Consider the following 22,978-nt stretch of genomic DNA (forward strand, 5'->3'; position numbering starts at 1 on the left):
GTGCATTTGACAAAAATTCAACTCCCTTCACGACAAAAACACTCAACAAACTAAGAACATAAGGAAACTTCCTCAACCCGATACAAGGTCATCTACAAAAAACCCAGCTACCATTACACTCAATGATAAAAGACTGAAAGCTTTTCCTCTCAGATCAGGGACAAGAAGAGGATGTCTCCTGCTCTCTCCAATTCTATCTGGCACTGTACTGAGGCTCTAGCCAGAGCACCCAGGCAAGACAAAGAAATAAAAGGAATCCAAATTGCAAAGAAAGAAATACAACTTTCTCTTGCAGATGACATGAGAGTGTGTATAGAAAATCCTAAGGAATTTACACACACATACAACTATTAGAACTAATGTGTGAGTTCAGCAAGGTTTCAGGATATAAGACCAACATAAAAAAGTAGTTGTATTTCTATGCATTAGCAATGAACAATCCAAAAATTAAATTCGAGAACAGCTGCATTTACAATGACATCAAACAGAATAAAACATTTAAGAATAAATTTAACAAAATAAATGTAAAACTTGTATACTGAAAACTACAAAACATGGAGAAAATATAAAGAAAACCTAAATAAATGGAAAGATATTCTAAGTTCACTAATTAGAAAATTTAATATTAAAATGACATTACACTTGGCCCTTGAACATCTCAGGGTTTAGGGGAGCCTACCCTCCATGCAGTCAAGAATCAACGTGTAACTGCACCATCAGCCCCTGAGTCTGTGGTTCTCCTCCAAGGAGTCAACCAGCCACGGCTCACGCGGCCCTGCGGTAGTTACTGCTGAAAAAGTCCTTGTGTAAGTGGACCCGTGTAGTTCAAACCCATGCTTTTCAAAGGTCAGCTATACTTTCCAAAGTGATCTCTAGGGTCGACCCAATCCCTAAAATCTCAGATGCACCCCCCCTTTTTTTTTGGTGGCACAAATTCATTCATTCATTCATTTATTTTTGAGATTCCATTACTCTTTATTTCTAGCAACAGTGACAGACATGTGAGGCGGCTCAAAAATTTGTTTGGAAATGCAAACGACCCAGAATGGCCAAAACAATGTTTAAAAAGAACAAAGTTGGAGGATTTCGAAACTTACCACAAAGCTACATTAATCAAGACACTGTAGCAGTAGCATAGGATATATATAGGTCAAGGGAATAGAAGTGAGAGTCCAGAAATAAATTCACACATTTACTGTCAATTGATGATCAAGAAAAGTGCACACAATTCAATGGAAGAAAGAATAATCTTTTCGAAAATGATGCTGAGAAAACTGAATATCCACACGAATGAAGCACAGACAAAAAAATTAACTCAAGGGCTTCTCTGGTGGCACAGTGGTTGGGAGTCCACCTGTCGGTGCAAGGGACACAGGTTCATGCCCTGGTCTGGGAGGATCCCACATGCCGCGGAGCGGCTGGGCCCGTGAGCCATGGCCGCTGGGCTTGTGCGTCCGGAGCCTGTACTCTGCAATGGGAGAGGCCACAGTGGTGAGAGGCCCGCATACTGCAAAAAAAAAAAAAAAAAAAAAAAAAACACTCAAAATGGGGCTCCCCTGTGGCGCAGTGGTTAAGAATCTGCCTGCCAATGCAGGGGACATGGGTTCGAGCCCTGGTCCGGGAAGATGCCACATGCCACGTGCCACAGAACAACTAAGCCCGTGTGCTACAGCTACCGAGCCTGCACTCTAGAGCCCGCGAGACACAACTACCGAGCCTACGCTCTAGAGCCTGCGAGCCACAACTACTGAAGCCCGCGCGGCTAGAGCCTGTGCTGTGCTCCGCAACGAGAAGCCACCACAATGAGAAGCCTGCGCACTGCAATGAAGAACAGTCCCCACTCGCGGCAACTAGAGAAAGCCCGTGTGCAGCAACAAAGATCCAACACGGCCAAAAATAAATAAATAAAAGATAAATAAAATTAAAAATAATTAACTCAAAATGGACCAAAGACCTAAAATGAACAGCTACATCTTAAAACTCTTAGAAGAAAACATAAGAGTATATATTCATGACCTTGGAGTAAAGCAACAGCTGCTTGGATATGACACCAAAATCACAAGTGACAAAAGGAAAAATAGATATATTGGGTATCATCAAAATTCATAATTTTTGTGTTTCAAAGAATACGATCAAGAAAGTGAAAACACAGAATGGGAGAAAACAGTTGCAAATCATATAAAGATCTAGTATCCAGAATATATAAAGAACTCTTACAACTCAAAACAACAATTCAACTTAAAATAGGCAAAGGATCTAGATGTTTCACCAAAGAAAATATACAAATGTCCAATAAGCACATGAAAAGATGTTCAATATCATTAGTCAAATCAAAACCACAAAGATACACCAACTCCACACCAAGATGGCTAAAATTTAAAAGACTTAAAATTAAAAGCAGATGTTGGCAAGAACATGGAGAAACGAGAAGCCTAATTACACTGCTGGTGGGGACAGAAAAACGGTGCAGCTGCTTTGGAAAATGTTTTGGCAATTCAATCAGTAAGTTAGAGTTACTACCACGTGACCCAGCCATTCCACTTCTAGGTATAAACCCAAAAGGAATGAAAATCTTCGCCCACGCAAAAACCTGTACACAAGTGGTCACAGCAACGTCATCCATGATAACCCCAAAGCGCAGACAAGCCGGATGTCCACAACGAACGGATAAACGAAGCGCGCAGTGTGTCCATGCAGTGGTGAGTCACCCGGTCCTAAGAAGGAAGCACGGACAGAGGCCCCAGCGGGGAAGCACCCTGGCAACGCTGTGCTAAGTGAAGGCGGCCAGTCACAAAGGGGCACAGGCTGCTACGACTCCACTCACAGCAAACGTGCAGCAAAGACAAATCCAGAACAGGAGAGCAGAGGGGGCCGGGGCTGGGGGAGCAGGGTTTCTTTCAGGGTGATGAAAAGTTCTGGAACTAGACAGTGGTAGAGATCGTACAACACTGTGAGTGTATTTAACGTCACCAAACTGTACGCTTTAAAAGCGTGAATGTTACGGTACGTGAGCTATGTCTCAATAAAGTTGATTTTTAGAAAAACGGAAGAGTGAGGTAGCTCCCTGCATTCTGATGTGAAACCGCCAGCAGCAGCCTGTGAGCTGGAAACGCCGTGAGCAAACAGCTGGCTCCCCTTCGTGTCAACATGAAATGTGGGTTTTCCTCCGAGGAGGAGAAGGCCCGGGGGCAGGGCTGGAGGCTGCGCACTCATCCTGGACGTTGAGCGACCCTGAATCACACCACAAAGGGCACAGGCTGTACAAGACGCCCACCTGTGGACACGGCTACCCGAGTTCACCCCGGGCTACTAGGCAGTCAGACCGGTAAGCGATGGCCGTGGTCCCCCCAGCAGGGGCGAGTCCACACCTCTGGGGCACTTTAAGGAGAAAGTGCACCATTTCTTCACGTTACATACACACTATAATCGTGGCTGTTGTTACAGCCCAGACCGGGTCTGCCTTTCCATCCTAGCTCATCAGCAGAAGAGGAGCTGACGACCAGAGGGGACCCGGCCTGGCGCTCTAATTCAGCGCATAGTTAAACTGGTTTGCAAACTTCTCATGCTTCTTCCGGTCCATCTGGTTCATGGCTGTGACCACCCTCTGCACAGCGGCCCTGCAGGGAAAGCACAGCGAGACGTAATCAGGGAGGCACCGGCCAGGGCTCCGGGCTGCTGAATGCAGCCTGGCCGGGCTCAGGCACGGGTCCTGGGCCGGCTGCCCATCCGCTCCCTACGGACGGGCGACACAGCTCGGACACAGCCAGAGCTTCCCCGCCCAGAGCCGAACACCAGTTGAGTGGCTCTGCCACCGAACGTGGCCTTGGCCGCGTCCTGGCACCTCTCCCGTCACTCCCTGAGCCCTGAAGGCAGCTCCCAGGATCCCCAATCCTGCCAGCACCAGGGTGCACCCCACAACAAGGGCGCAACCTGCCAGCAACCGGGCAGAAAGCAGCATATGGGCAGAGGCGGTCAAGACATGCTGGATCCACTCAGCCCAGCTTGCTTTCGCCCCACCGTGCAGAGCTCGACGTCAGGCGAGGAACGCACGTCTCGCGGCCAGCATGGTTGCCCTGACGAAGTAGCGCCTGTGCCTGGGAGGAAGCCGCTGGGGCCTGACAGCGAGGAGGCCCGGACACGAGCACCACTCCAGGGGTCAGGCACGACCTCCCTCACAGATCACAGAGGCTCCGGCCACAGTTCCCGGCCCCTCGGAGGATGCCCCCGGCCCCCGCTCCTCTGGGCACCAGCACCCACGGCACCATCAACCCTGGCTGAGCCTCGGGGAGCCAGCCTCGTGCCCAGAGCCCGCGGGCCGAGCCCTCCCCTGGATGCAGACGCACATGGCAGGCCAGCAGCGAGGAGCTGTGGGGGCTCCGCGCGGGTGTTCAGGAAGCCGCCCTCCTGCTCACCCGACTCGGGCAGGGCCCTGGTGCCACCTCCTCTGCCCGGGGTGGACGGCGCCCACGGGGCCTGGGCGCAGACACCCTCACACCTTCTAGGGCACCTGGCAGTGCCGCCAGGAGCGCCTCCGGCCGCCAGAGCGGCGGGGTTGGGGGCAGGCAGTAGGGGCGCGGGCTGGCGGCCTCTCCACTCTCATCGCCAGCAACACCAGGCCTGGGGCGGAGGGCGGGACCCCACGCGGAGCTCTTACTTGGCGAAGACCTTCTTGGCAATGCGTGCGCGCGCTGTGTCCGCCTGCCGCTTGAGGTCGGTGAGGCCAGACCGCCGTCGCCTGCCCTTCCCACCAGGCCTGGACGAGCCGAGATCCACCCCAGTGGCTGCCTCCACGTCCCTCATGAGCTCAGGGTCCTGCCAGGCTGCAAACACACCCGACATTGCAGAAAACTCCTGGCGCCGACCTCACCTGAGCCCCGAGCCCTCCCTGACACGGGGGCAGGGAGGGCCACCGGCTGCCCGGGGAGTGGGCGCAAGGCCCCCGTAGGCCAAGGTGGGTGCCTCCACTGACCCCTTAGGCAGGAAGGCAACCGAGGCTGGCGGCCAGGGGGCTGACAGTGCCCCGCCAGAACCCAGGCGTGGTCTCTGGACCCGGCTGTTGGCCGGAGGGTGTGCACAGCAGGGTGGCCTCGGCCTCTTTACTGGTCCAAAGATAACTTGGCCCCAGGCCCCAGCGATGAGGGTGTCGGTTCACGCAGGCGGCCCTGCTTCTCCCGCCACAGCCCAGGCCCTTCAGGTCAGAAGACGGTGCTCCGCGGGGAAACAAACATCGCCCAGGCCCAAGGCCTGGTCTCACCAGACCCGGCTGCAACAGAGACAGGTCAGTGTGCCTGTCTGCCAAAACGGGAAGCGTTAACCGTCTAAATGAGGGGCTCCTAATGCAGCGGGCACAGGCATCGGAGTCAGAGGCCAGCGTCCCAGCCCCACCCACCACTGCCCTGGCAGCGACTTCCGCCTCAGTCTCCTGCTGGGTCGGTGGCGTGGAGGTCCCTGAGACTCCATCTACCCTGCTGTCTCGGGAAGGCCGCCCTGGTCAGGAGTGTGACAGCACAGCGCCCCAACGTGCCCAGACCTACGGACCCAGGCCCTGGCTGGCAAAAGGGGGCTGGGCACCCCAAACCCCGATGGCGCCCACCGTGCAAACAAGAGCCCCACGGGGGCTGCGGCAGAGGGGCTGGGCGGCAAGCAGAGCACGTCCAGCGGGGGGAGAAGCCACGTGCCCACACAGATAGCGAGGCCTCCCCAAGTTGATCTTTGAGGTGAAGGAATACGGGGCGGCACAATCCAGATACGGCAACGATTAATCCAAGATTAAGGAAAACCGTCCAAACAGTTTATCTCCCAGTAATGAGAAGGCGTCACAGTTTAGGAACCTGGTGAATGGAGCAATTGTTTAAACACAACGGAAAAACGCCGGCACCCAGTAGAGATGGAATGAGCATCTCAGTAAAATGAAGGAGCAATTTAAAAGCCTTTGAAAGAAATCAATAAGAGCCGGGCCGCGCGGCCGTCCTGCATGCTGACGGGCCCTGGAGCTCCGCGCGCATTGTCACCGAGGTTAGCGCCAGGGAAAAGAAAATTGCCCGGCGTGTGAGGGAGGCGGGGGTCGATACTGTAGTTAGTAAAGAGATGCTATTTCACATCTGACTGGCCAGCGCTGGCCCGCGGCCCGGCCTGATACCTGTTGTTAACAAGTCACCGAGGGCTGCAGAACCTGATACTCTTCAGGGCTGACACAAAAATAGGCACTTAATTTGCTCCCGAGTGCGGGCCACCACGGAAGGCCTTGCCCGCGGATTAATGGGTCAGGGCCGCTCCCCGCCGCCCTCCAGGGCTCCAGGTACCAACCCTGGGTGTGAGGCTGAAAACTAACGTTTGTCCCTCGTGACAAAGGGGAAATCCCTGCTAAAGAGGACACACGGCCCAGCTGAGCCCCACACTGGCACCACCCCTACAGACACAGCCGCCTGCTGCCTCGGGGAGCTCCGCGCCGGGGGCCTGGCCTTTCTTTTAAGAAAAGGGGCCCAAGGCGGGACAGCCTCCAGACCCCAGCCCAGACCCGACAGACCACGGGATGTCGACACGGGTCAGGGTCGCCCCGGTGGGCCCCCCACCCCCACCCCAAGTGTACCTGGGTGCTGCCCTGCCAAGGACGCTGCTTCTGCGGGTCACCACCCTGCCCAGCTGTTCAGGGGCCTCTGGGGGCCGGGCAGCCGCCACCCCGCAGCTCGTGCCAGAATACAGCACCAGCTCAGGTGCCAGGATGAGATGAGCTCCCTGAACGGCAGAGAGCATCTCGGTGGCTTTGGCACGAAAGCCCCTCTCTGGCACGAAACAGGCCTACAGGCCGGTAAACGGGGGCCCTGGGTAGGACCCCAAGAGAGCGCCCCAGGCTCAGAGGCTCAGCAAGGACGCCTGGGACCACCGGGCAGGACCCTCACCTCCTGCCCCCACACACGCACACACAGTCCACGTGCATGCAAATCGCACACCACACACGCCGCAGCCCTCCTGCCCGGCCCCTCGTGCACGGCTCTGCGAGACAGCAGGTGACAGAGGGCGGCAGCTGGCGGCCTGGTGGCAGCTTGGGGCTCAGCCAGTTTACTTCTCATGCCTCGCTTTTTCCATTTGCTTGAAAACGGGTTTAAGAACCCAGAACCCCAACAAACGATGACAAGGTGGTCTCTGGCCGTGGGTGTGTCCACGCCGCCCGCCAGGAGCCGTCAGGCTGGCGCTCAGCGTCCTGCTGGCCCCGAGGACAGTATGTCCCGGCCATGCTTGTGAGGTATGACTGAGCGGGAGGCGGCAGGCAACCGCCCGCGGAAACCACGGGCCACTCTGCAGGCTGCTGGGGTCCAGGGCGCCCCCACGCCGTGCCGCCCCCACCCCGCCCCCCACCTACCTGGGCGCCCCGCCGGCCTCTGCAGCCGCTGCTTCTGCCCGCGGGCCCTGTCCTCCGGGTGGAGGGGCTGTCCCGCGTCGTCTCTTGGGACGATCTTCCCGTGGAAAGGGCACTGAGGCAAAGAGCGGAGCACTTCTGAGGCGGAGCGGGCCACCAGCCATCCCTACCTTCACGGCTCTCGGGAACGGCCAGCCCACACCACCGTCTGCTAACACACCCCTCAAAAGAAGGGCCCTCGGGCGCAGCCGCGACAGAGCCAGGCGGCGGAGGGAGATCTGCTGTCAGTCTGGCCAAAGCCCCGCCTGGCGCACAGGGCTGCCTAAGTGGACCCCCGGCCCGGCACACAGCATGCTCAGGACACACGTGCGCGGGGACGCAGCAGCCAGGGCAGAGCAACTCAGCCCTGTGCCCGCGTGTCAGACCACCCACGCAGGGGAAGGTCCTGGCACCAGCAGGCTGGAGCCCAGTGCCCCCTCCAGCCCCATCCTGGCCTGGCTGAGGTCGCCATCCCACTGCCCAGCCCCGCACCCTCCTCACCTTCAGGCGGTCTTGGCGCTCGCAGAGCCGGCCGTCGGGCCGGGGGGCACGGCACCGGTGCTGCACGGGCTCGAATCGCCCCGCAAAGGTGATCTGGCGGCTCCGGAGAGACTCAGAGACAGCGGCGCTCTCTACTTCCGCTTCCACCTCGCAGGGCTTCCAGAAGCGGTGCTCCGAGTCGGACCTGCACATGGACAGGACGCTCAGCGCCACCATGGGGTGGCCACCACAGCACCCGCAGCAAGGCCAGCCTGGGCGGCTGAGCAGGGGACACCCCTGGGCCTGTGAGCCCATCCGGGATGAGCAGAGACGCTTACCACGGCGGGGGCACTGCCAGGCACCCCACCCTGGCGGCCCACCGCCCTAGCCTGGCCTGGACTCGGGGCAGGGGCTCCCTGATGGAGGTTAATAAAGGACAGATCTGCCGTCCCCGCCCCACCCCGTGCCCGCTCTGGAGAGAAAGCGTCCAGCGCAGCAACGGGGGCGGCTTCCCGGAAGCTCTCTGCGGAGCCCCAGGCCCAGCCCGCAGAGATCCGAGTCAGAGGACCAGAGGGCGGTTGTGACGACGGCCTGGGCAGAGAGCCTGCAGCAATGGGCCGGGCCGGACCCCAGTCCTAGGCAGACAAGCCTTCAGGCCGTCTGTCATGATGCCCGCCCATCATGTTGTCATGATGCGGACAACAGGGGACATCCCCCCAGGGAGTAACGGGAGGTTCAAAGAAGGTCCACAGGCCTCCGGGCAGGGCTGTACGAGCCCGGGGCACCATGCCTACGAGAGCCTGAGAGCCACACTCGGCGGGACACGTGAGGGCCTGCGCGGCGGCAGAGCCGGGCCCTGTGTTGGTTGTGTCCCCTGCGCCCAGGCCGGGGCAGGCTGGGTGGCCCACAGGACCCACGGGACGCCCGCGCTCACTTGAGGATCTTCCCGGCCGTAGGCTCCTCTCGGCCCCAGTAGCACAGGTCCACCCCGAAGGGCACGATGGGCGCCCGGGCCCGCTCTGCCGCCAGCCTCTCGGCCTCCTCTGGACCCAGCGGTGCCCTGCAGACAGCACAGGAGGATTCAGTGACGCACTGCCGGGAGCTGGCCGCGGCCACCTGCCTCTCCACACCCCCCGGAGCTCCCGGTCACACCTGGGCCGTGACCTCTGCCACCTCGGGCCTGGAACCCAGGGCAGCCACTGAAGCCCTACCAAAAGAATGGCCATCCCAAGACCACACGGGGAGCTGGCCTCAGATCTGCGGTCCTCACACTGGGCCCAGGGGTGTCCCGATGCCCGCTCCCTTGAACCCCAGAGCCTTGGCCCGCCCCCAAGGCCTGGCCTACACACCAGCGCTGAGGACCCCCGGCCCCTGCAGCCCCTGCCCCAGCATGGATGTTGGCAGGCGCTTGCCCGGCCGGGGGTGCATATGCGGGGCTGCCTGGGCAGGGCAGGTGTCCGGGCATCACCTGGGGCTTGCGGGCGAGGCCGGGGGCAAGTGGCGCTGCAGCCAATGCAGCTGGGCAGCCGCAGAGGTGGGGTCACAGGCCTCCTCGCTGCTCCCCGTCCTCTTCCTCGCCTGCGAGGCCAGTGTGGCCGGGTCTTTCTCCAGCCCTGCGACAGAAATGTATCTGCTCTTGGCCACCATCCCCATGACCCTGGACAGACCCCTGGAGGGCACCGTGTCCCCATCCCACGGTGATGGCACAGCACGTGTGAGGGAGCCGAACCCTCCATCAGCACAGCACCTGCCCCGCCAGCCAGATGAGGCCCCAATGCCGGCATCTTACCGGCAAGGCCACCAGGCCACCTCTGCAGGCCAGGGTCCGTGCCCAGGTCCCCAGGGCAGCTTCTCTGACACTACTGGGCCCCACTGGCCCACCTGTGCCAATTCCCGGGCTGTCCCTGACCCCTGCCAGCCCCTCCCAGTTGGGCACCTGGGCCAGGGGCTGCCCAGGAGGCACGGGGCAGGGTGTGGGTTAGGACCTCAGAGGCACTCCATCCTGAGAGCGAGGGCAGCGCCTCCCTCCCCAAACTCTCCTCCAGACAGGGAACCGCTGCCAAGAAAGAGGTGAACAAGAAACAAAATATCTGGAAGGTGAGAAAAAAAGAGGAGCTGGAGCACCAGGGCCCCACAAAGAGGGAGCCAGGAAGACGAAGACGGCAGGCAAGCAGAGGAGAGGATGACTCCAGGCCGGGCTGAAGGACAGGAGGGCGCCTGCACACCCATGGGCAGCTCTCTCTGGTCAGAGACGTGAAGGGCATTCACACAGGCATCAACTTCCTCACTACTGGACCCCAGAAAGAGAAAAGGCAACTGGAGCGGATGAAATAAAGAGCCCAATCTTCCTGGAATCAGAGCAAGACCGAGGGGCCATTGAGTGTCAGGAAGGAGACAGAAAGAAGAAGGTGCAAGTCACTTACAAGGATGTTTAGGAATGCAAGAGATGAACAGAAAAGTCTGAGAAGCTTTCCTTCGGAAGCCATAAGCATCCCACAGGCACCAGTGTCTTTAAAACAACAGTGAGTGTAAGGTCTGGGAAACAACAGTCAAACTTGGAATTTTATACCCAGCTATGCTAGGTTTCAACATGCAGGTGAAGGACACAGCCCCACCTGGAGGTTCAGGAGGGTTTGTGGGACACATGGGGACAAAAGGCCAAGACATGACTTGGTAAGATTCACTCCCACCTCCCCCGAAACCCGAGTACCCACAACCATCAGAAGTAAGTTAGTACCTGGATGACCCAATGTGCCAGGCTGGGGGGCCTGAGTGAGCGGGAGCCAGCATGTCCCCCATCTTGTGCAGGACGTGGGGACAGGGACGCGCTGGGAGGTGCATGGCAAGGGGAAGTGTGAGTGCAACTCTCCTGAGCAGGCGTCACCATCAGAAGCAAAAATACTCTTATCATTTTATTTATACTGGACGAACACTTTCAACACCAGCAGGAAGTTTACCCAGCAAATAGAAGACAAGGAAAAGAAAAAAACAAAACAGGAGCAACAACAGCAAACTAAAGAGGAAGGCTGGCAAACAGATGTGCAGCAAGCTGGTAACCCCAGCTGAGAACACAGTAGTAACTCAATGGACTCAAGTCAACGAATACACACACGGATGAAGTTAAAAACAATCAGCCATTAACCACTTTGGCGAGAACCACTTAAAACAAAAGGTTAACAGAGACTAAAAATAAAAGACAATAAAAGGATGAAAAGACACTTGCTATGCCAACGGGAACTAGAAGGAAGCTGAGCCGATGTCACCACAAAAAAAACTGGGTTCTACATCAAAAAGCTGCATAAGAAGAGGAGTGTGTGAAGGTGTAACGGAAGTGCATGGCTCTGCCTCACGAGCGCCCTGAGAGCTCCGGCCGGACCCTGGCCAGTGGGGGTGAACGAAGGGTCAGTGAGGTCGAGGCTTCTACGACAGACACCCTGGGGTCTCACGTCCGAGAAGTCCTTCCCAGGACACACGGAAAACTGACACGACAGCCAGGCAGTCCGCTGCAGGGGCCAAAGGGCCGCCACGGGAGCAGAGCAGCACCAACGCTGACACGAAGCGCTGCCCGCGACGCCATGAGCCTGGCCTCCCTGATGGTGCGTCTCCATCCCTCCATCCACGCGCACGGACTCGAGAACATCCCCCGCGTAGAGAGAGAAACCAGAAAGGAAATGACACAGCACTGAGAGCTGGACGCCAGGGGAAGTGCTTCCTGGGGGAGGAAGGGGAAGGGGAAGTGGCAGGGGGTGGGAGGGGAGAGGGGCGAAGAGGACGGGTTGGGAAGGCTAGCTCAGGCCGCCATCAGCTCCGGGCTCTCTGCAGCAGGGCGGGCAGACCTCACGGCCAAGTCCTCCCGGTGTCTGCACGCGGCCTCTCCGCGTGCACGGCCAGCGTGCTGGTCTGGTGCTTTAGCAGATGATAGCGGGCGAGTAGCTGCGACAGAGGCCTCATACCGCCACAAATCCAAAACCGTTTACCCCAGGCCCTTCACGAAAAACACCTGCCCTGCCTGCTCCAGACGCCCTCCAAGTTTGTGCACGGCCCTGAGGGTATGGGGTCCATCCCTGCATCTCAGGTGCCCGTGGCTGAGAGTGGAGGACGTGGGGCAGAGCCACTTGGCGTGGCAGGGTCCGCCTTGGACACCCGGCAGCACCCTGAGCTCTGAGGCCTGGGTGCTCTCGGAAGGCTGGCGGGGACCCGGCCCCGTCAACAACACATCCCGGGCCCAGTCACGAAGCCTTCCAGATGCCCCCGCTCGGGATGCCGACAATACAGCGTCACCAACGGGTGCAGAGACCCCAACACGGGCACGCGCGCACACGGGGAGGCAGGACTGGTAAGTGGCCGCTGTGGAACTCATGTAGGTGGCTACAATCGCAACCCAGAGAGCGATACGGGGATTCCTAGGAGTTACAAAAATGAAACATATTTTTCATTGGCTTGTTGTTTTAAACCATTAAAAAGATGGGTGAGCGTGTTGAAGCAGGGTAAACACTCAGAGCACTAAAAACCACTACCGTTCTCACACTGCTGTAGAAAATCAATCTCCCTGACACACTTTTAAGGTAAAAGTCCGAAAAGCAGACGTGTCCCCCGCTCCCGGGTGCTGTGTTTTCCGGGAGACCAGAGGTCGCAGGTCACGGCGAACCCCGCCCATCCCACCCACCCGCGCGGGGGTGTCTGCCTCAAACACAGATCTCAGCTCAAATCTGCTCCCTCGGCGCTCCACGGCTCTGAGGGAGAATCATGAGAACGCCAAAACCCCCTGGGCTGGTTTAAACGGACCAAGTGGCACCTCCGTGCGTGCAGCGCTAAAGCAGATGGGGCAGGCAGGATCGATGGCAGGAAACGGAGCAGCGGGCGGCGGGGGCTCCACGTGGAGTTCGCTGCAAGCCTGACACTATTGATTTTACCTAGTTCAGCTGGCCTTGTAATTAAAATGTAAATTTCAGAAAGAGATTACGTCCTGACAGAAATGGTGGGATTAACGGGAAGATAAACGCCCCTCAGTGAAAATTCAGAGAAAGAAAGAAAGCGGGCACCCGCCTCCTCAGCTGTGGATTTAGACCGAATCTACTGCAGTGACCCGAGTTTAACTGAGAAACCAGTGACGGACTATCAACTACAGTTACGAACTGGCACGCCCAGCACTTCCCGCAGTGGCCTCGCGGCCCCGAGCTCTGCGCTCCTGACCGGGCCCCAAACCCCTCCAGGAAAGGGGGGGACGGCACCCAGCCCCCCGCTGCCGCAGGACAGACCCGAAGCTCAGCAGGTCCTGTCATGCGAGGGCTGCCAGGCTGCCTGGCCCACGAACAACCAGGGGATGGCTCGGCTCCGCTCTGTCACACCTGGGGCCCCACTGGGAAGACAAGCAGTGGGTCGGTGACACCTGGAGGTGGTCACCCACAGTGGTGCCTGGTGACCTGGGAGCCTCCTGGCGGGGCTGGAGCTCCCTCGAGGCGGGCGGCCAGGGGAGACCTGGGAGGGCAGTCAGGGCACCCCAGGGCCTCCAGCACCCCTGGCAGGAGGCGGGCGGAGGCTGCACCCTCAGGCGCCCAGGGAGGGTCACGTGGCGCAGACGGCAGAACCCAAACGCTGGAGGGCCGTGAAGCTGGTGTGGTAACTGGGTGTGACGCGCCTAACGGGTCACGTCCTCACGCTCCAACTGCCTGCGCGTCTCAACTAACAAATTCACATCTCATTTCACACACTCCGATTCAAATCTACTTGTCCACTTCGCCACAAACCCACACGCGATCTTGGTTTTATTAGCTTCCTCTGGACAAGAGGTGCCTCCTGTGCAGACAAGGCTTTTGGAGACCTTTTGGAAAACAAAAGAATGCTACATGGGAAAGACAGGTCGCGGGTAGCAGGCCTTCTCAAGGTGTGTCATTGCTCCTGGGCCAGGTGTCAGGCTGTGACTCCATCAACGGGAAGGAGGACACCGCCTGACCTGTGACACCCCTGAGGAATGGAGACTAGGCAGCCGGAGAGCCCAGAGAATGTGGGGCGCTTGCCCCCCACCCACAGAGGCGGTGGCCTCCCCCCGACTCCCTCCCAGCCCAAAGGGCTCTACCGCAGCGGGAACCACACCGCGTGCCCCCAACACCCCCCCGCAAGCCCAGGAGGCGCTCTCTGCTCTGAGGGTGCCCTTCCAACCCTGGACTCGCTCCCGACAGCTGAGACTTCTGTGACCCCAAGCAGGCCTCACCGTGGTGGGGCCTGAAGCTGCAGGGCGGGGGGGTCAGCATGGGCCTGTGGGGTGGGTCGGGGGCCTCCGTGTGTGGACAGCCTGGCCGCCCCCACAGGAACTGGCAGCAGGGCCTGCCGACCAAGTGGACAGCGGGAAGCCGGGGCGGGCCTCGGGGAGGGGCCCAGGCCAGTGAGCGCCCCAATCAGGAAATGAGCATCACGTGGTTTGCCACGAAAGCAGCTCCGCAGGGTACCTCGGGACCCAGTGGCATAGACTCGGGGTGCCTACCACGGCCAGCGCCCTGCTTGGCGGGCCCCAGGTCGGACGTGCGGTCTGCCCCGAAGGGCAGCGTCCCGAGTGGGACCTCCTCCTGGCCCCTTACCACACTCAGGCTGCAGGTGCTCAGGGACGCAGGCCTCGTACCCTTCCTTCTCCGGGACCTCCACAAAGTCCTCGTCGTCCTCGTCCTCGTCACTGTCCCCCGGGGCTGCCGCCTGTGGAAACACCCCCAGACTTGTGAGTGGACGCCGCAGGCGGAGATCTGAACAACCCCAGTCCTACTTCTGTGGACTTTCTCCAGGTTGGGGTTTAGCGTTGACCGTGACGGCCGTGTCTGAGGTCTGCTCTCGTCCCTAAACCACACGAGCTGCACGTGCTCCTCCACCGGACGGCCCTCGGAAACGCACGGACGGGCACTGCTGCAGCCCCCAGAGCCCCGAGCGGCAGGTCTCACCCGCACAGGCAGGGCCTGGATGATGGCCCTCCATCCAGCCCCAGCCAGGCCAAAGCACCTCATCCTACTAGCTCCCCACCTGTGCGTCCAGTGGTGCCGGCGTGACCACAGCACTTCTGGAATACTCTACCCTCAAGACGGCTTGTTAAAAAACCACCGAAGAGGAAGCTTCCTCTGGACAAGGCCAACCTCCCCGCCTGCTCTGCGAGGCAGGGTCACTGTGCTGTGCCTGGAGCCCGCCCATCCCTCAAGCCCAGGGACCCAAGAACCACCCAGAGCGTTCTTTTCAAGACCCGTCCCCTCCACGTCTGCCCCCACCCCCTCCTGGGCAGTGCCCGGCTGGGTAGGAGCGGCGGGGACACTGAGCATGGAGGGCTCACCTTGTGGGGACCAGAGGGCCCTCCAAGAAGCAGGACCACTGAGGGCCTCGCACACATGCCAATGTGCTGGGGCCAAGTGCAGCACGAATGAGGTGTTGGCAGCCCATGCTGCTCTGACCCGGAGGCACAGCCCCTCCGCGGCCAGAGCAGCCTCCTGCTCCCCTTCTCCCTCACCCATCCTCAACGGCTCCCGGCACTCCAGGACAGGGCGTGGGGGCCTGTCCTTCCCGAGAGGATCACGGCAGAGAGGCGCCCAGAAGCCCGGCCCCACTGCCAGCGCCATCCTGAAACACTGGGGGCGCGCTGCCTGCCTCCAGCCTCTCAGGCCAGGAGGGGCTGCTGCCCCCAGGCCCACCCGAAGGAAACGTCCAGAGAGCTAGCCCGCTGTCGGGGTGACAGCAACCGATGGTTGTATCCATCAGACTTGCCCTCCCCTCCAGAGCCCACCTCGCCGGCAACGCCTCAGGGGCACACAGGCACGCCGGAAGAAGGATGGAGGGCCCGGCCCGCCGACCCCCAGGGCAGGAGGCCAGCCAGGCCGCAGCTGCCCTTGGCACTGCCAGGCCCGGGACGCCCCACGCCCTGCGGACCCGGAATCCATGGAGGAGCTGCCCGGGAGGCCTCACCAGATGCAGATGCACTGAGCTTGGGCACAACCGGCGGCGTGCGTCTGGGAAGCGTGGAGACATTAATCACTGGAAACTGTAATTTTTGTTATCGGTCTAACACTGATCAAAAGGGAAGCCTGTCTCCGCCGCTGACCTGTGAAACGTCCCAATTACACTCTTTGGAAATGACAGGGGCACTTAACTCCAGAGCTGAGCAAAATGACGACCATCAATCACGTTTGAATAACAATGAGCCGCGGACCTGAAAATTATTTTCGTATAGAATCTACCCAGGAATTTATGAAAGGTGGAAAGCAGCCCAAGGTTTTAGGGCATTACGGTCCCGGCTAGTGCAGTGCGTATCAAACACTAAACAGAATTTATGCGTTTTAATTTTCTAAAAGGTAGATGTGGACCGGGTGCTACAATGCATAACACGTAGTGCCAGACTTTAAATATGGGGCTCATTTTCATAAAATATTATGTTTATTGCTCACACCCTTGAATTTCACCTGAAACTTTTATTAAATTTTCATTTCCTAAAAAATAATTAGCTGCTTAGCTAACTATTAGGAATTATACCTTCTTTCTCCCCAACTAAAGTTGTTTATCCCTGTGATTAAACACGAAGCCCTGGCTCCCTCTGTTCTTAAGTTCTCACCGGAGAGGCCATGAAGCTGTACGGCACACAGGAAGATCATCTAGCCCTACAGAGCTGACTCCTTCTGGCCCCCGGCCAGGTCCTCGGGCACAGCTTTGCCGTGAGCGGCCCTGGGGCCCTCGTACGAGACCTACCTTGGCCATCGCTGCCACGCTCGGGTCCTAAACCCCGTGGTAGCTGGGGTGACCCTCAAACCATGGCCCTGCAGAAGGAAGCAGGGGCTTCGCTGCTGATACTGAACTCAAGCTTGAATGAACCCATTCTCGAGTTCTAGCTCACACGGGCTGGGCTGGGCTCTGATGTCCTGAGCACACAGCGGGACCTTCTGCGTCCGGCTCTGGGCACACCACCCGCACGGGAGAACAGCAGTGCAGATGTCCCGAGGCACGATCCCTGAGGCCGGAACACGCGGGGCCAAGGGCCTGTTCAGAGGAAGGAAAGCCCCTGCCCGCAGGCTGGACAGTCCTCTCCAGGCCTCCGAAAAGCACGTGGCTGGGGACACCGAGGCCCACGAGAAAGCATCCACTGTGCTCGAGGGGCCGGCCCAGGGGTCCCAGGCAGTCGCGGTGGCAACCTGCCCTCAAGATCAGGTCAGACGCCACACTGGGTGTGGGCAGAGGCACTACGGGCAGAGTAGGGGCGAGGAGAGGCCCGAGGATCCTGGGAGGAGGTCACGCCCTACGGAGGAATCGGTTGAGGGTTGGTGGCCTTCAAAACAGGGCCAGACTCGCCAGTGGTTCTCAAGAGCAGTTCGCTGGGAGCTGAGCTTCCCAATCGGGAAGACAGACCACCAGGCATGCTTGAGAGAGCAGCCCGCCCTCGTCTGGGGGCCAGGAGGCCACGCCAGGTCGCCCCCAGGGGTGCGCCCACCCTCCCAAACAGGTCAAGTCCCAGGGCCTCAGAGGCCCAGGCAGGCGGTCCCAGCCCTGCGGTCAATGGTCTGGGTGAGGGCCAGGCCGCAGACTGAACCCTCCCAAGGCCGCAGGGAGGTGTGGAGGATGCCCTGGGCTTTCCTCTGGTTTCACACAAAGTGATTCTCGCCCACAGTTAAAAGGATTTAGAAAAATGAGGCTCCGTGATCATAATTAAACAAGCAATATAAACAGCTAAGATATACAATGCAATCTGTTTACAGAAGTAGGGCAGCAGGTTGCTAATTACTCGAGAAAGATGAGAAAAGCCACCTCCCAGGTCTGCCCGCCCAAGGCACGCCCGAGATACAGCTGGACCATTAAATAAATTTTGTGCGATCTAATTAACTCGGGGCGCCATCTCCATTACTTTTCACCCAAGAAATCACTTTTGTTCAGTTTCATGTGTGTGTTTCCCTTTTTTTAAAAAAAAAAAATGATGTAAGGCCTCGTCAGACAAGTGAGCTCCAAGCTGCATTTGTCTCCGCGGCTTGATGGCAACGCATTTAAAACCCCATTCTATCTTATAAACTAAAAATTAAACGTGCTCAGCTGTGATGGTCGTCATCACATCTGCTATTTATATGCTAATGCCCTCCCTGGACGCGGTGCAAATTGCCCAGCCGGGCCAGTACCTCACGTGCATCCTCCCCACTGCCGGGGCGCACCTCGGAAGACAGAGGGCGGGGCGCGGCGTGCACCACGGGCCGGGAACAGGAGGTGGGCGGGGCGGGGAGCGTGCGCTCACCCCCTGCACGGGGGCCTGAGAGCCGCCAGTCAGATGGAACTGTCCCTCTCTCACCCGCTCCCACGCGGCCGAGCCCTGGGAGCTGCTCTGGCACCTCGGCCAGCCTGCTGGGGGAGCGCAAGGAGGCCACCAAACCCCTGGACATCCACTTCCAAGCCGAGGCCAGGTGGCCTGAGTCTGTTCCTCGTCCAGAGGGGCAGCGCTCTCCTCCCGGGCGCCCTGACGCAGCCCTGACGCTCGCTCTCCTCCCGGAGCGAGGTGCTTGCTGTGCCGCGTGGGCCTTGGTGAGAAGACCCAGGCGGCTCCGCCTAGACTCAGTCTTCCCACCTGTAAGAGGACGGTGAAGATGGAATCCACCGCACAGGGCTGATTTGGGAATTAACGGGACCGCATGTGAAAAGTGTTTGGAAGACGGCGGCCACCCTGGAGGGTGCTGGGGGGATGGGCTGCAGGGCACAGAGGGCGCAGGGGCTTCGGGTAGAGACAGCTGACCCCGCCCCCCCTCCCCCACAAAGCTAACACACTCCCAGTCCCGGTCCTCTCCCGGCTCCAGCCCTCACGCAGCAGCAGCCTTCAGCGCAGTGGTGATGGAGAGGGCGCGTCACCAGAAAGGTTGTTTACTGGCCCTGCCAAACACAAGGTCCTGACTGCCTGCTGATTTAGTTCCCCTGCTTCCCAGGGGCGCCCGACGCGCTTGTTCCCTGCTCCTTCCTTTTCACCTACAGGAAGCCAGCACTCAGCTCCTGCAGCAGAGAAATGCCTCCAGCGCACAGCATAGCCGTGACAGCAGCCTGGCCTCGGCCCGCGCACCGGCCTGGGCGACCAACAGGAAGAAAACCTCACCCAGAGTTAAGAGGAGCGATCTCCACTTTTGCAATGAGAGGGGGCGTGTCTGAGTTAAAACCCTGTGGCTGCCACCTCAGACCACCAATGGGTGAGAACGAGAGCATCCGCGCGGGCATTCCAGCCGTGGAAGCGAGAAACCCGACAACTGAGAAGACACCCACACTGTCCACAGCTTAAACAGACTGATGCTTGGATTATTTTTTTTCTGACTTACTGGCTGGGGGAAGATTAATATTTTGTTAATTACACAATACAAAGTTAAGTGGTGATCGTAGCTACATAGTTAAACAGCAGGCAATTTAAAAGTTTTCAAAGGATTTTTATCAGTTTAAGGGATGTAGCAGCCACGGATTATTAGACCTCTCCTCTAGCAACAGAACTGGAAACTAAATCTACCAAACGATGCTCCGTATCGATCTAGTTAAGATTTATCCCCGGCCTGCTTCCACAAGGAACTGGGACAAACACTCTATAAAACAAACGGTTAAACGTATTTAAACTGGTTTAAGGATTCTTTAAAGACGGAATGTCTGCATCAAAAGGAAAACAATACGGCAACACACAGATGAAACAGGAAATCTGAAAAAAAGGCCCTTGGCCTGGCTGCAGTCAGGCTGCCCAGAAGCCCCTGCACGACCCACAACTTCCACGGTCGGAGCCATCGTCTAGGCTTCAGCACGACCTTCACATCAGCTTCGGTCTCTTCCACGTTTGTTAAAATTCTCAAATATTTAACCACACGCTCCCAGCTCAGCTCATGCTAAGTGGGGAAACACCAGGCAAAGGATTTAAGCCCTGGACATTTTATGTGAAAACAGGCGAGGGAGAAAACACTGGTCCGTAATTCTAATCACCGCTGGGCCGCACGGAGAGGGCGCAGATGTGCAGATACCGCAGCCGCGTCTATTCTGGGAAGCAGGCTGCCCGAGCGAGCGGGGCGCTGCCACTCAGCGACCAAGCCCCAATCACTCCATCAACAGGCCCGCCGCCACTGCTAGTGAACAAGCAAGCACGATCTCCAAGGATGCAGGGCCTTTGGAGTCAACTCCTGCAGGAGGCTGACAGGGCAGCGCCACTCCCACACCCAACGACGCGCCCACCCCGACAGACCCCGGCCACCCCAGCTCGTGCCCTCAGCCGCCTCCCTGTACAGAGTGCACTCTGACCTGACTGTGTCGTCACGTGCCGCCCAGGCTTTGGGGCTACCCGGCCACAGTCAAGGATGCGTTGATGCTCAAGCTGGAACCAGACCCAGTGGGCCACTCAGGGCTCACTCCCAGCAGCTGGCCTCACCTAGTAGCCCTCAAGGGAGCCATGTCAAGATATCTGGAAGGTTCTGCTACCAGTTCTGGGCTCCGAGTCTTGCCGACCCGGGCAGTGCTGGCTGGCCCCAGACCCGGAGGGACCAGCCTGCGCTGCCCGGTCTCTCCTTGAGGCTCTCCCCCAAAGCCCTGGCTGCTCCAGGACGCCTACTGCTCGGAAAAGGAGGGAGCTGCCCCAGCCCCGCCAGGCACGGTGAGGGAAAGGCAGCCTTCAAGCAAGACAGGCTGGTCTCAGGTGCCTGTGAAGGGGGCCCACGGTGCCAACCCCTGATCCACCCCCTCAACTGCTCTCGGCCCGGCCTTCCACCCTGACGCTGCACCGGGAGGCTGCTGGGGCTCAGAAACACACCCCCCAGACCCGAGAGGACGCACGCACCAGACCAATGCCTCCCCAGGGCCCAGAAAGCACCTTTTCTCATCGTGAAACAAGTATCTCAGTCAAAATTCACAGAACTAACTTATCTCCTGTTCAGCCATGCACCAAGCAAAGCCCTAGCGGCTGCGGAAGCAGGGCCAGGCGCCGGCTGACGACCAGGCCTCGTGCCCGCGTGTCTCGGGAGGAGGTCAAGATCGCCCTCTGCCGGCCCCCGGGGGCTGCACACCGGCAAAGAGGAGGGCGGGGGACAGCGCTCGGCTGGGAAGACTCTCAGAAACTCTCGCAGGGCCCGTCCCTGCGGGCCCCTGGGGGCAAGGACGAGGCACCAAGGCCCAGGGGGCTGGCCACTCTGCCCTCTAAGTCTGAGGGACTCCAAACTTGACCCTTTCCTCAGCAAGGAACAGCACTCTCCCCACCCCAGGGCTTCCTCAGGAAACGGAGAGGAGGCCGGGGGAGGGACCTGCCCCGCCCCCGCCCTTCTCCCCCTTCAGGTGCCACAGCTCAACCCTGTGGGGCTGGGGCTCTGGGTGTCCCTGGGGCGCAGTGCACTCTGCTGCCTCTTTTCTTTTTGGTTCTGACCAGAGGCTTCTTGGCTCTCTGATCGCTGACGACATATAGCTGTGGCTGTCACCTCCCCACCACCACACCCTCCAGCTGTAGTAGCTCCCCGCCCCCCCCCAGCCCCCTGGGACACCCTCGGAGGACCCAGCTCTCTCGGTCCCTTTCAGGCACGAAGGTGCAGCTCCTGGTGCAAGCCCACAGGAGGGGGCCTGGACGCCACCACCTCTGAGGCTCGGGGTCACCGCACGGGGGCCTGGTATCTGGGAGCAGGTGGTTTTACCCCTGCCCAGTCCCCAGGGCCCCTGGACCAGGGCCACACGCCTGCCCCCGCCCCACAAGCCTTGCTGGGGACACAGCCATTGAAGATCAGCTCCCCGCTCCCGAACCACGTGGCACCTGGGAGGCGGCACCGTATGCCCAGCAGATGGCAGGCCTCGAGCACCCTCCTGAAACTGGGCACCAGTCCCCACATCCACCCCACTTGGCCACCCTAGACTGGGACACTGCTCTGTGCGTAAGAGACATCCTGGTTTTCCGTGTCCTGCAACCACCCTCGGCTCCAGCGCACAGACAGGAGAAACGCCCAGTGCTAGAAGTTGCTACCGAGTTCACGGGAAGGGGCCTACTAGGTGCTCGGGCCGGGAGGCAGCCTAGTCTCAGCAAGGCCGCCTCTCGCACATCCCTGCCTGGGCCCTGGGAGCCCCCTCCCCAGCTAGAGCCTTCCTCCCGCCCGCCGCCCAGCCCACCTCCCTCGCCCTCTGCCGAGACCCGGTCCCAGTCCCTCCGCGTGTGGCGAGGGCCTGGCTGTAGCCTCTGGTGCTCTCAGTCCAGGGCTCCCGCTCGGGGAAGTCGGTTCCCAGGGAGGAGGAGAAGGGGCAACTCTGGGGCCCCAGGGACGCCTGCTTGCTTAGGAGGCCGAGCTGGTATCAGAGGAAGGTCCCCTAGCTGTCCTCACGGGCGGACAGGCCGGCGGCACTCACCTCCCTCCTGCAGCCCTCCTTGGGCATGACATTCAGCTCCCGAGATCGCCTCAGGGCAGTTTCCAGCTCGGCCTTCAGCTCGATGGCACCCTCCAAGTGCCCGCCGTGCGTCCCTGCGCGGGTGAACAGCTGCGAGGACGGGGAATCGCTCAGCAGGCCGGGCAACCCCCCTCCCTCCCTCCCCCGGGGTCACCCTGGCACCTGCTGCCCACACACCCGGCCCACCTGGACCCAGGAGCACACGGCTGGCAGGAACCTGTTCTGGACGAGCCTGAGCGTGTCCCGGACCGCATGCACGATGGCCAGGTTGTCCTCATCCTCGTGCACCGTCAGGCTGTCTGCGGCAGGCATACGGCTCGTCAGAGGGACCACCGTCCAGGCAGGTCACCGGGCACCCCAGACGGGCCACCTGCACCGCCACCCACCCTGCCCCAGCCACGCATCACCCGGGACCCCAAACCTGACTCCCTAAGGAGACTCACTGCCTCGCGATCTCGGCCACGACACATTTAGCCTGACCCCAACGCCTCCCTCCACGCCAGGCGGTCGGGAGACCCCTTCCTGCACTATTCGCGGGATGGAAGCCGCACCCACCCCTGGGCCCCAGGGTCCTCCTTCTGAGCTCCACCACGCCCGCAAGCCTCAGCCGGGTACCCCAACCTCCAGCACGCCCCTGCCTCCGTGGCCCCGGCCAGAGGGTGTCGGTTCCTTGGGGCTTGCAGGGCTCTTCCTGCAGCCTGGCTGTCCTTCAGCCCCGCCCAAGGGGCCTGGGCCACATGGGGT

At 59.6% G+C, this 22,978-nt stretch overlaps 1 protein-coding gene across 7 annotated transcripts in view; it reads right to left on the reverse strand.

Moving 5' to 3' along the window:
- Positions 1-1,544: 1,544 nt before the first annotated feature.
- Positions 1,545-22,978, reverse strand: part of UVSSA (UV stimulated scaffold protein A) — a 28,031-nt gene continuing 6,597 nt past the window's right edge. For all 7 annotated transcript variants that reach the window (XM_067036848.1, XM_067036844.1, XM_067036845.1 and 4 more), the window contains 9 exons: positions 22,421-22,533; positions 22,196-22,324; positions 14,452-14,563; positions 9,345-9,489; positions 8,811-8,936; positions 7,898-8,081; positions 7,361-7,472; positions 4,655-4,820; positions 1,545-3,617 (listed from right to left, as the gene is read on the reverse strand). In XM_067036848.1, the coding sequence (XP_066892949.1) occupies positions 3,524-3,617; positions 4,655-4,820; positions 7,361-7,472; positions 7,898-8,081; positions 8,811-8,936; positions 9,345-9,489; positions 14,452-14,563; positions 22,196-22,324; positions 22,421-22,533 (1,181 nt within the window). In that variant the 3' untranslated portion in view covers positions 1,545-3,523. The remainder of the gene's footprint in view (positions 3,618-4,654; positions 4,821-7,360; positions 7,473-7,897; positions 8,082-8,810; positions 8,937-9,344; positions 9,490-14,451; positions 14,564-22,195; positions 22,325-22,420; positions 22,534-22,978) is intronic.

This window comes from Kogia breviceps, chromosome 6, assembly GCF_026419965.1.
Source record: "Kogia breviceps isolate mKogBre1 chromosome 6, mKogBre1 haplotype 1, whole genome shotgun sequence".
Lineage (NCBI taxonomy): Eukaryota > Metazoa > Chordata > Mammalia > Artiodactyla > Physeteridae > Kogia > Kogia breviceps.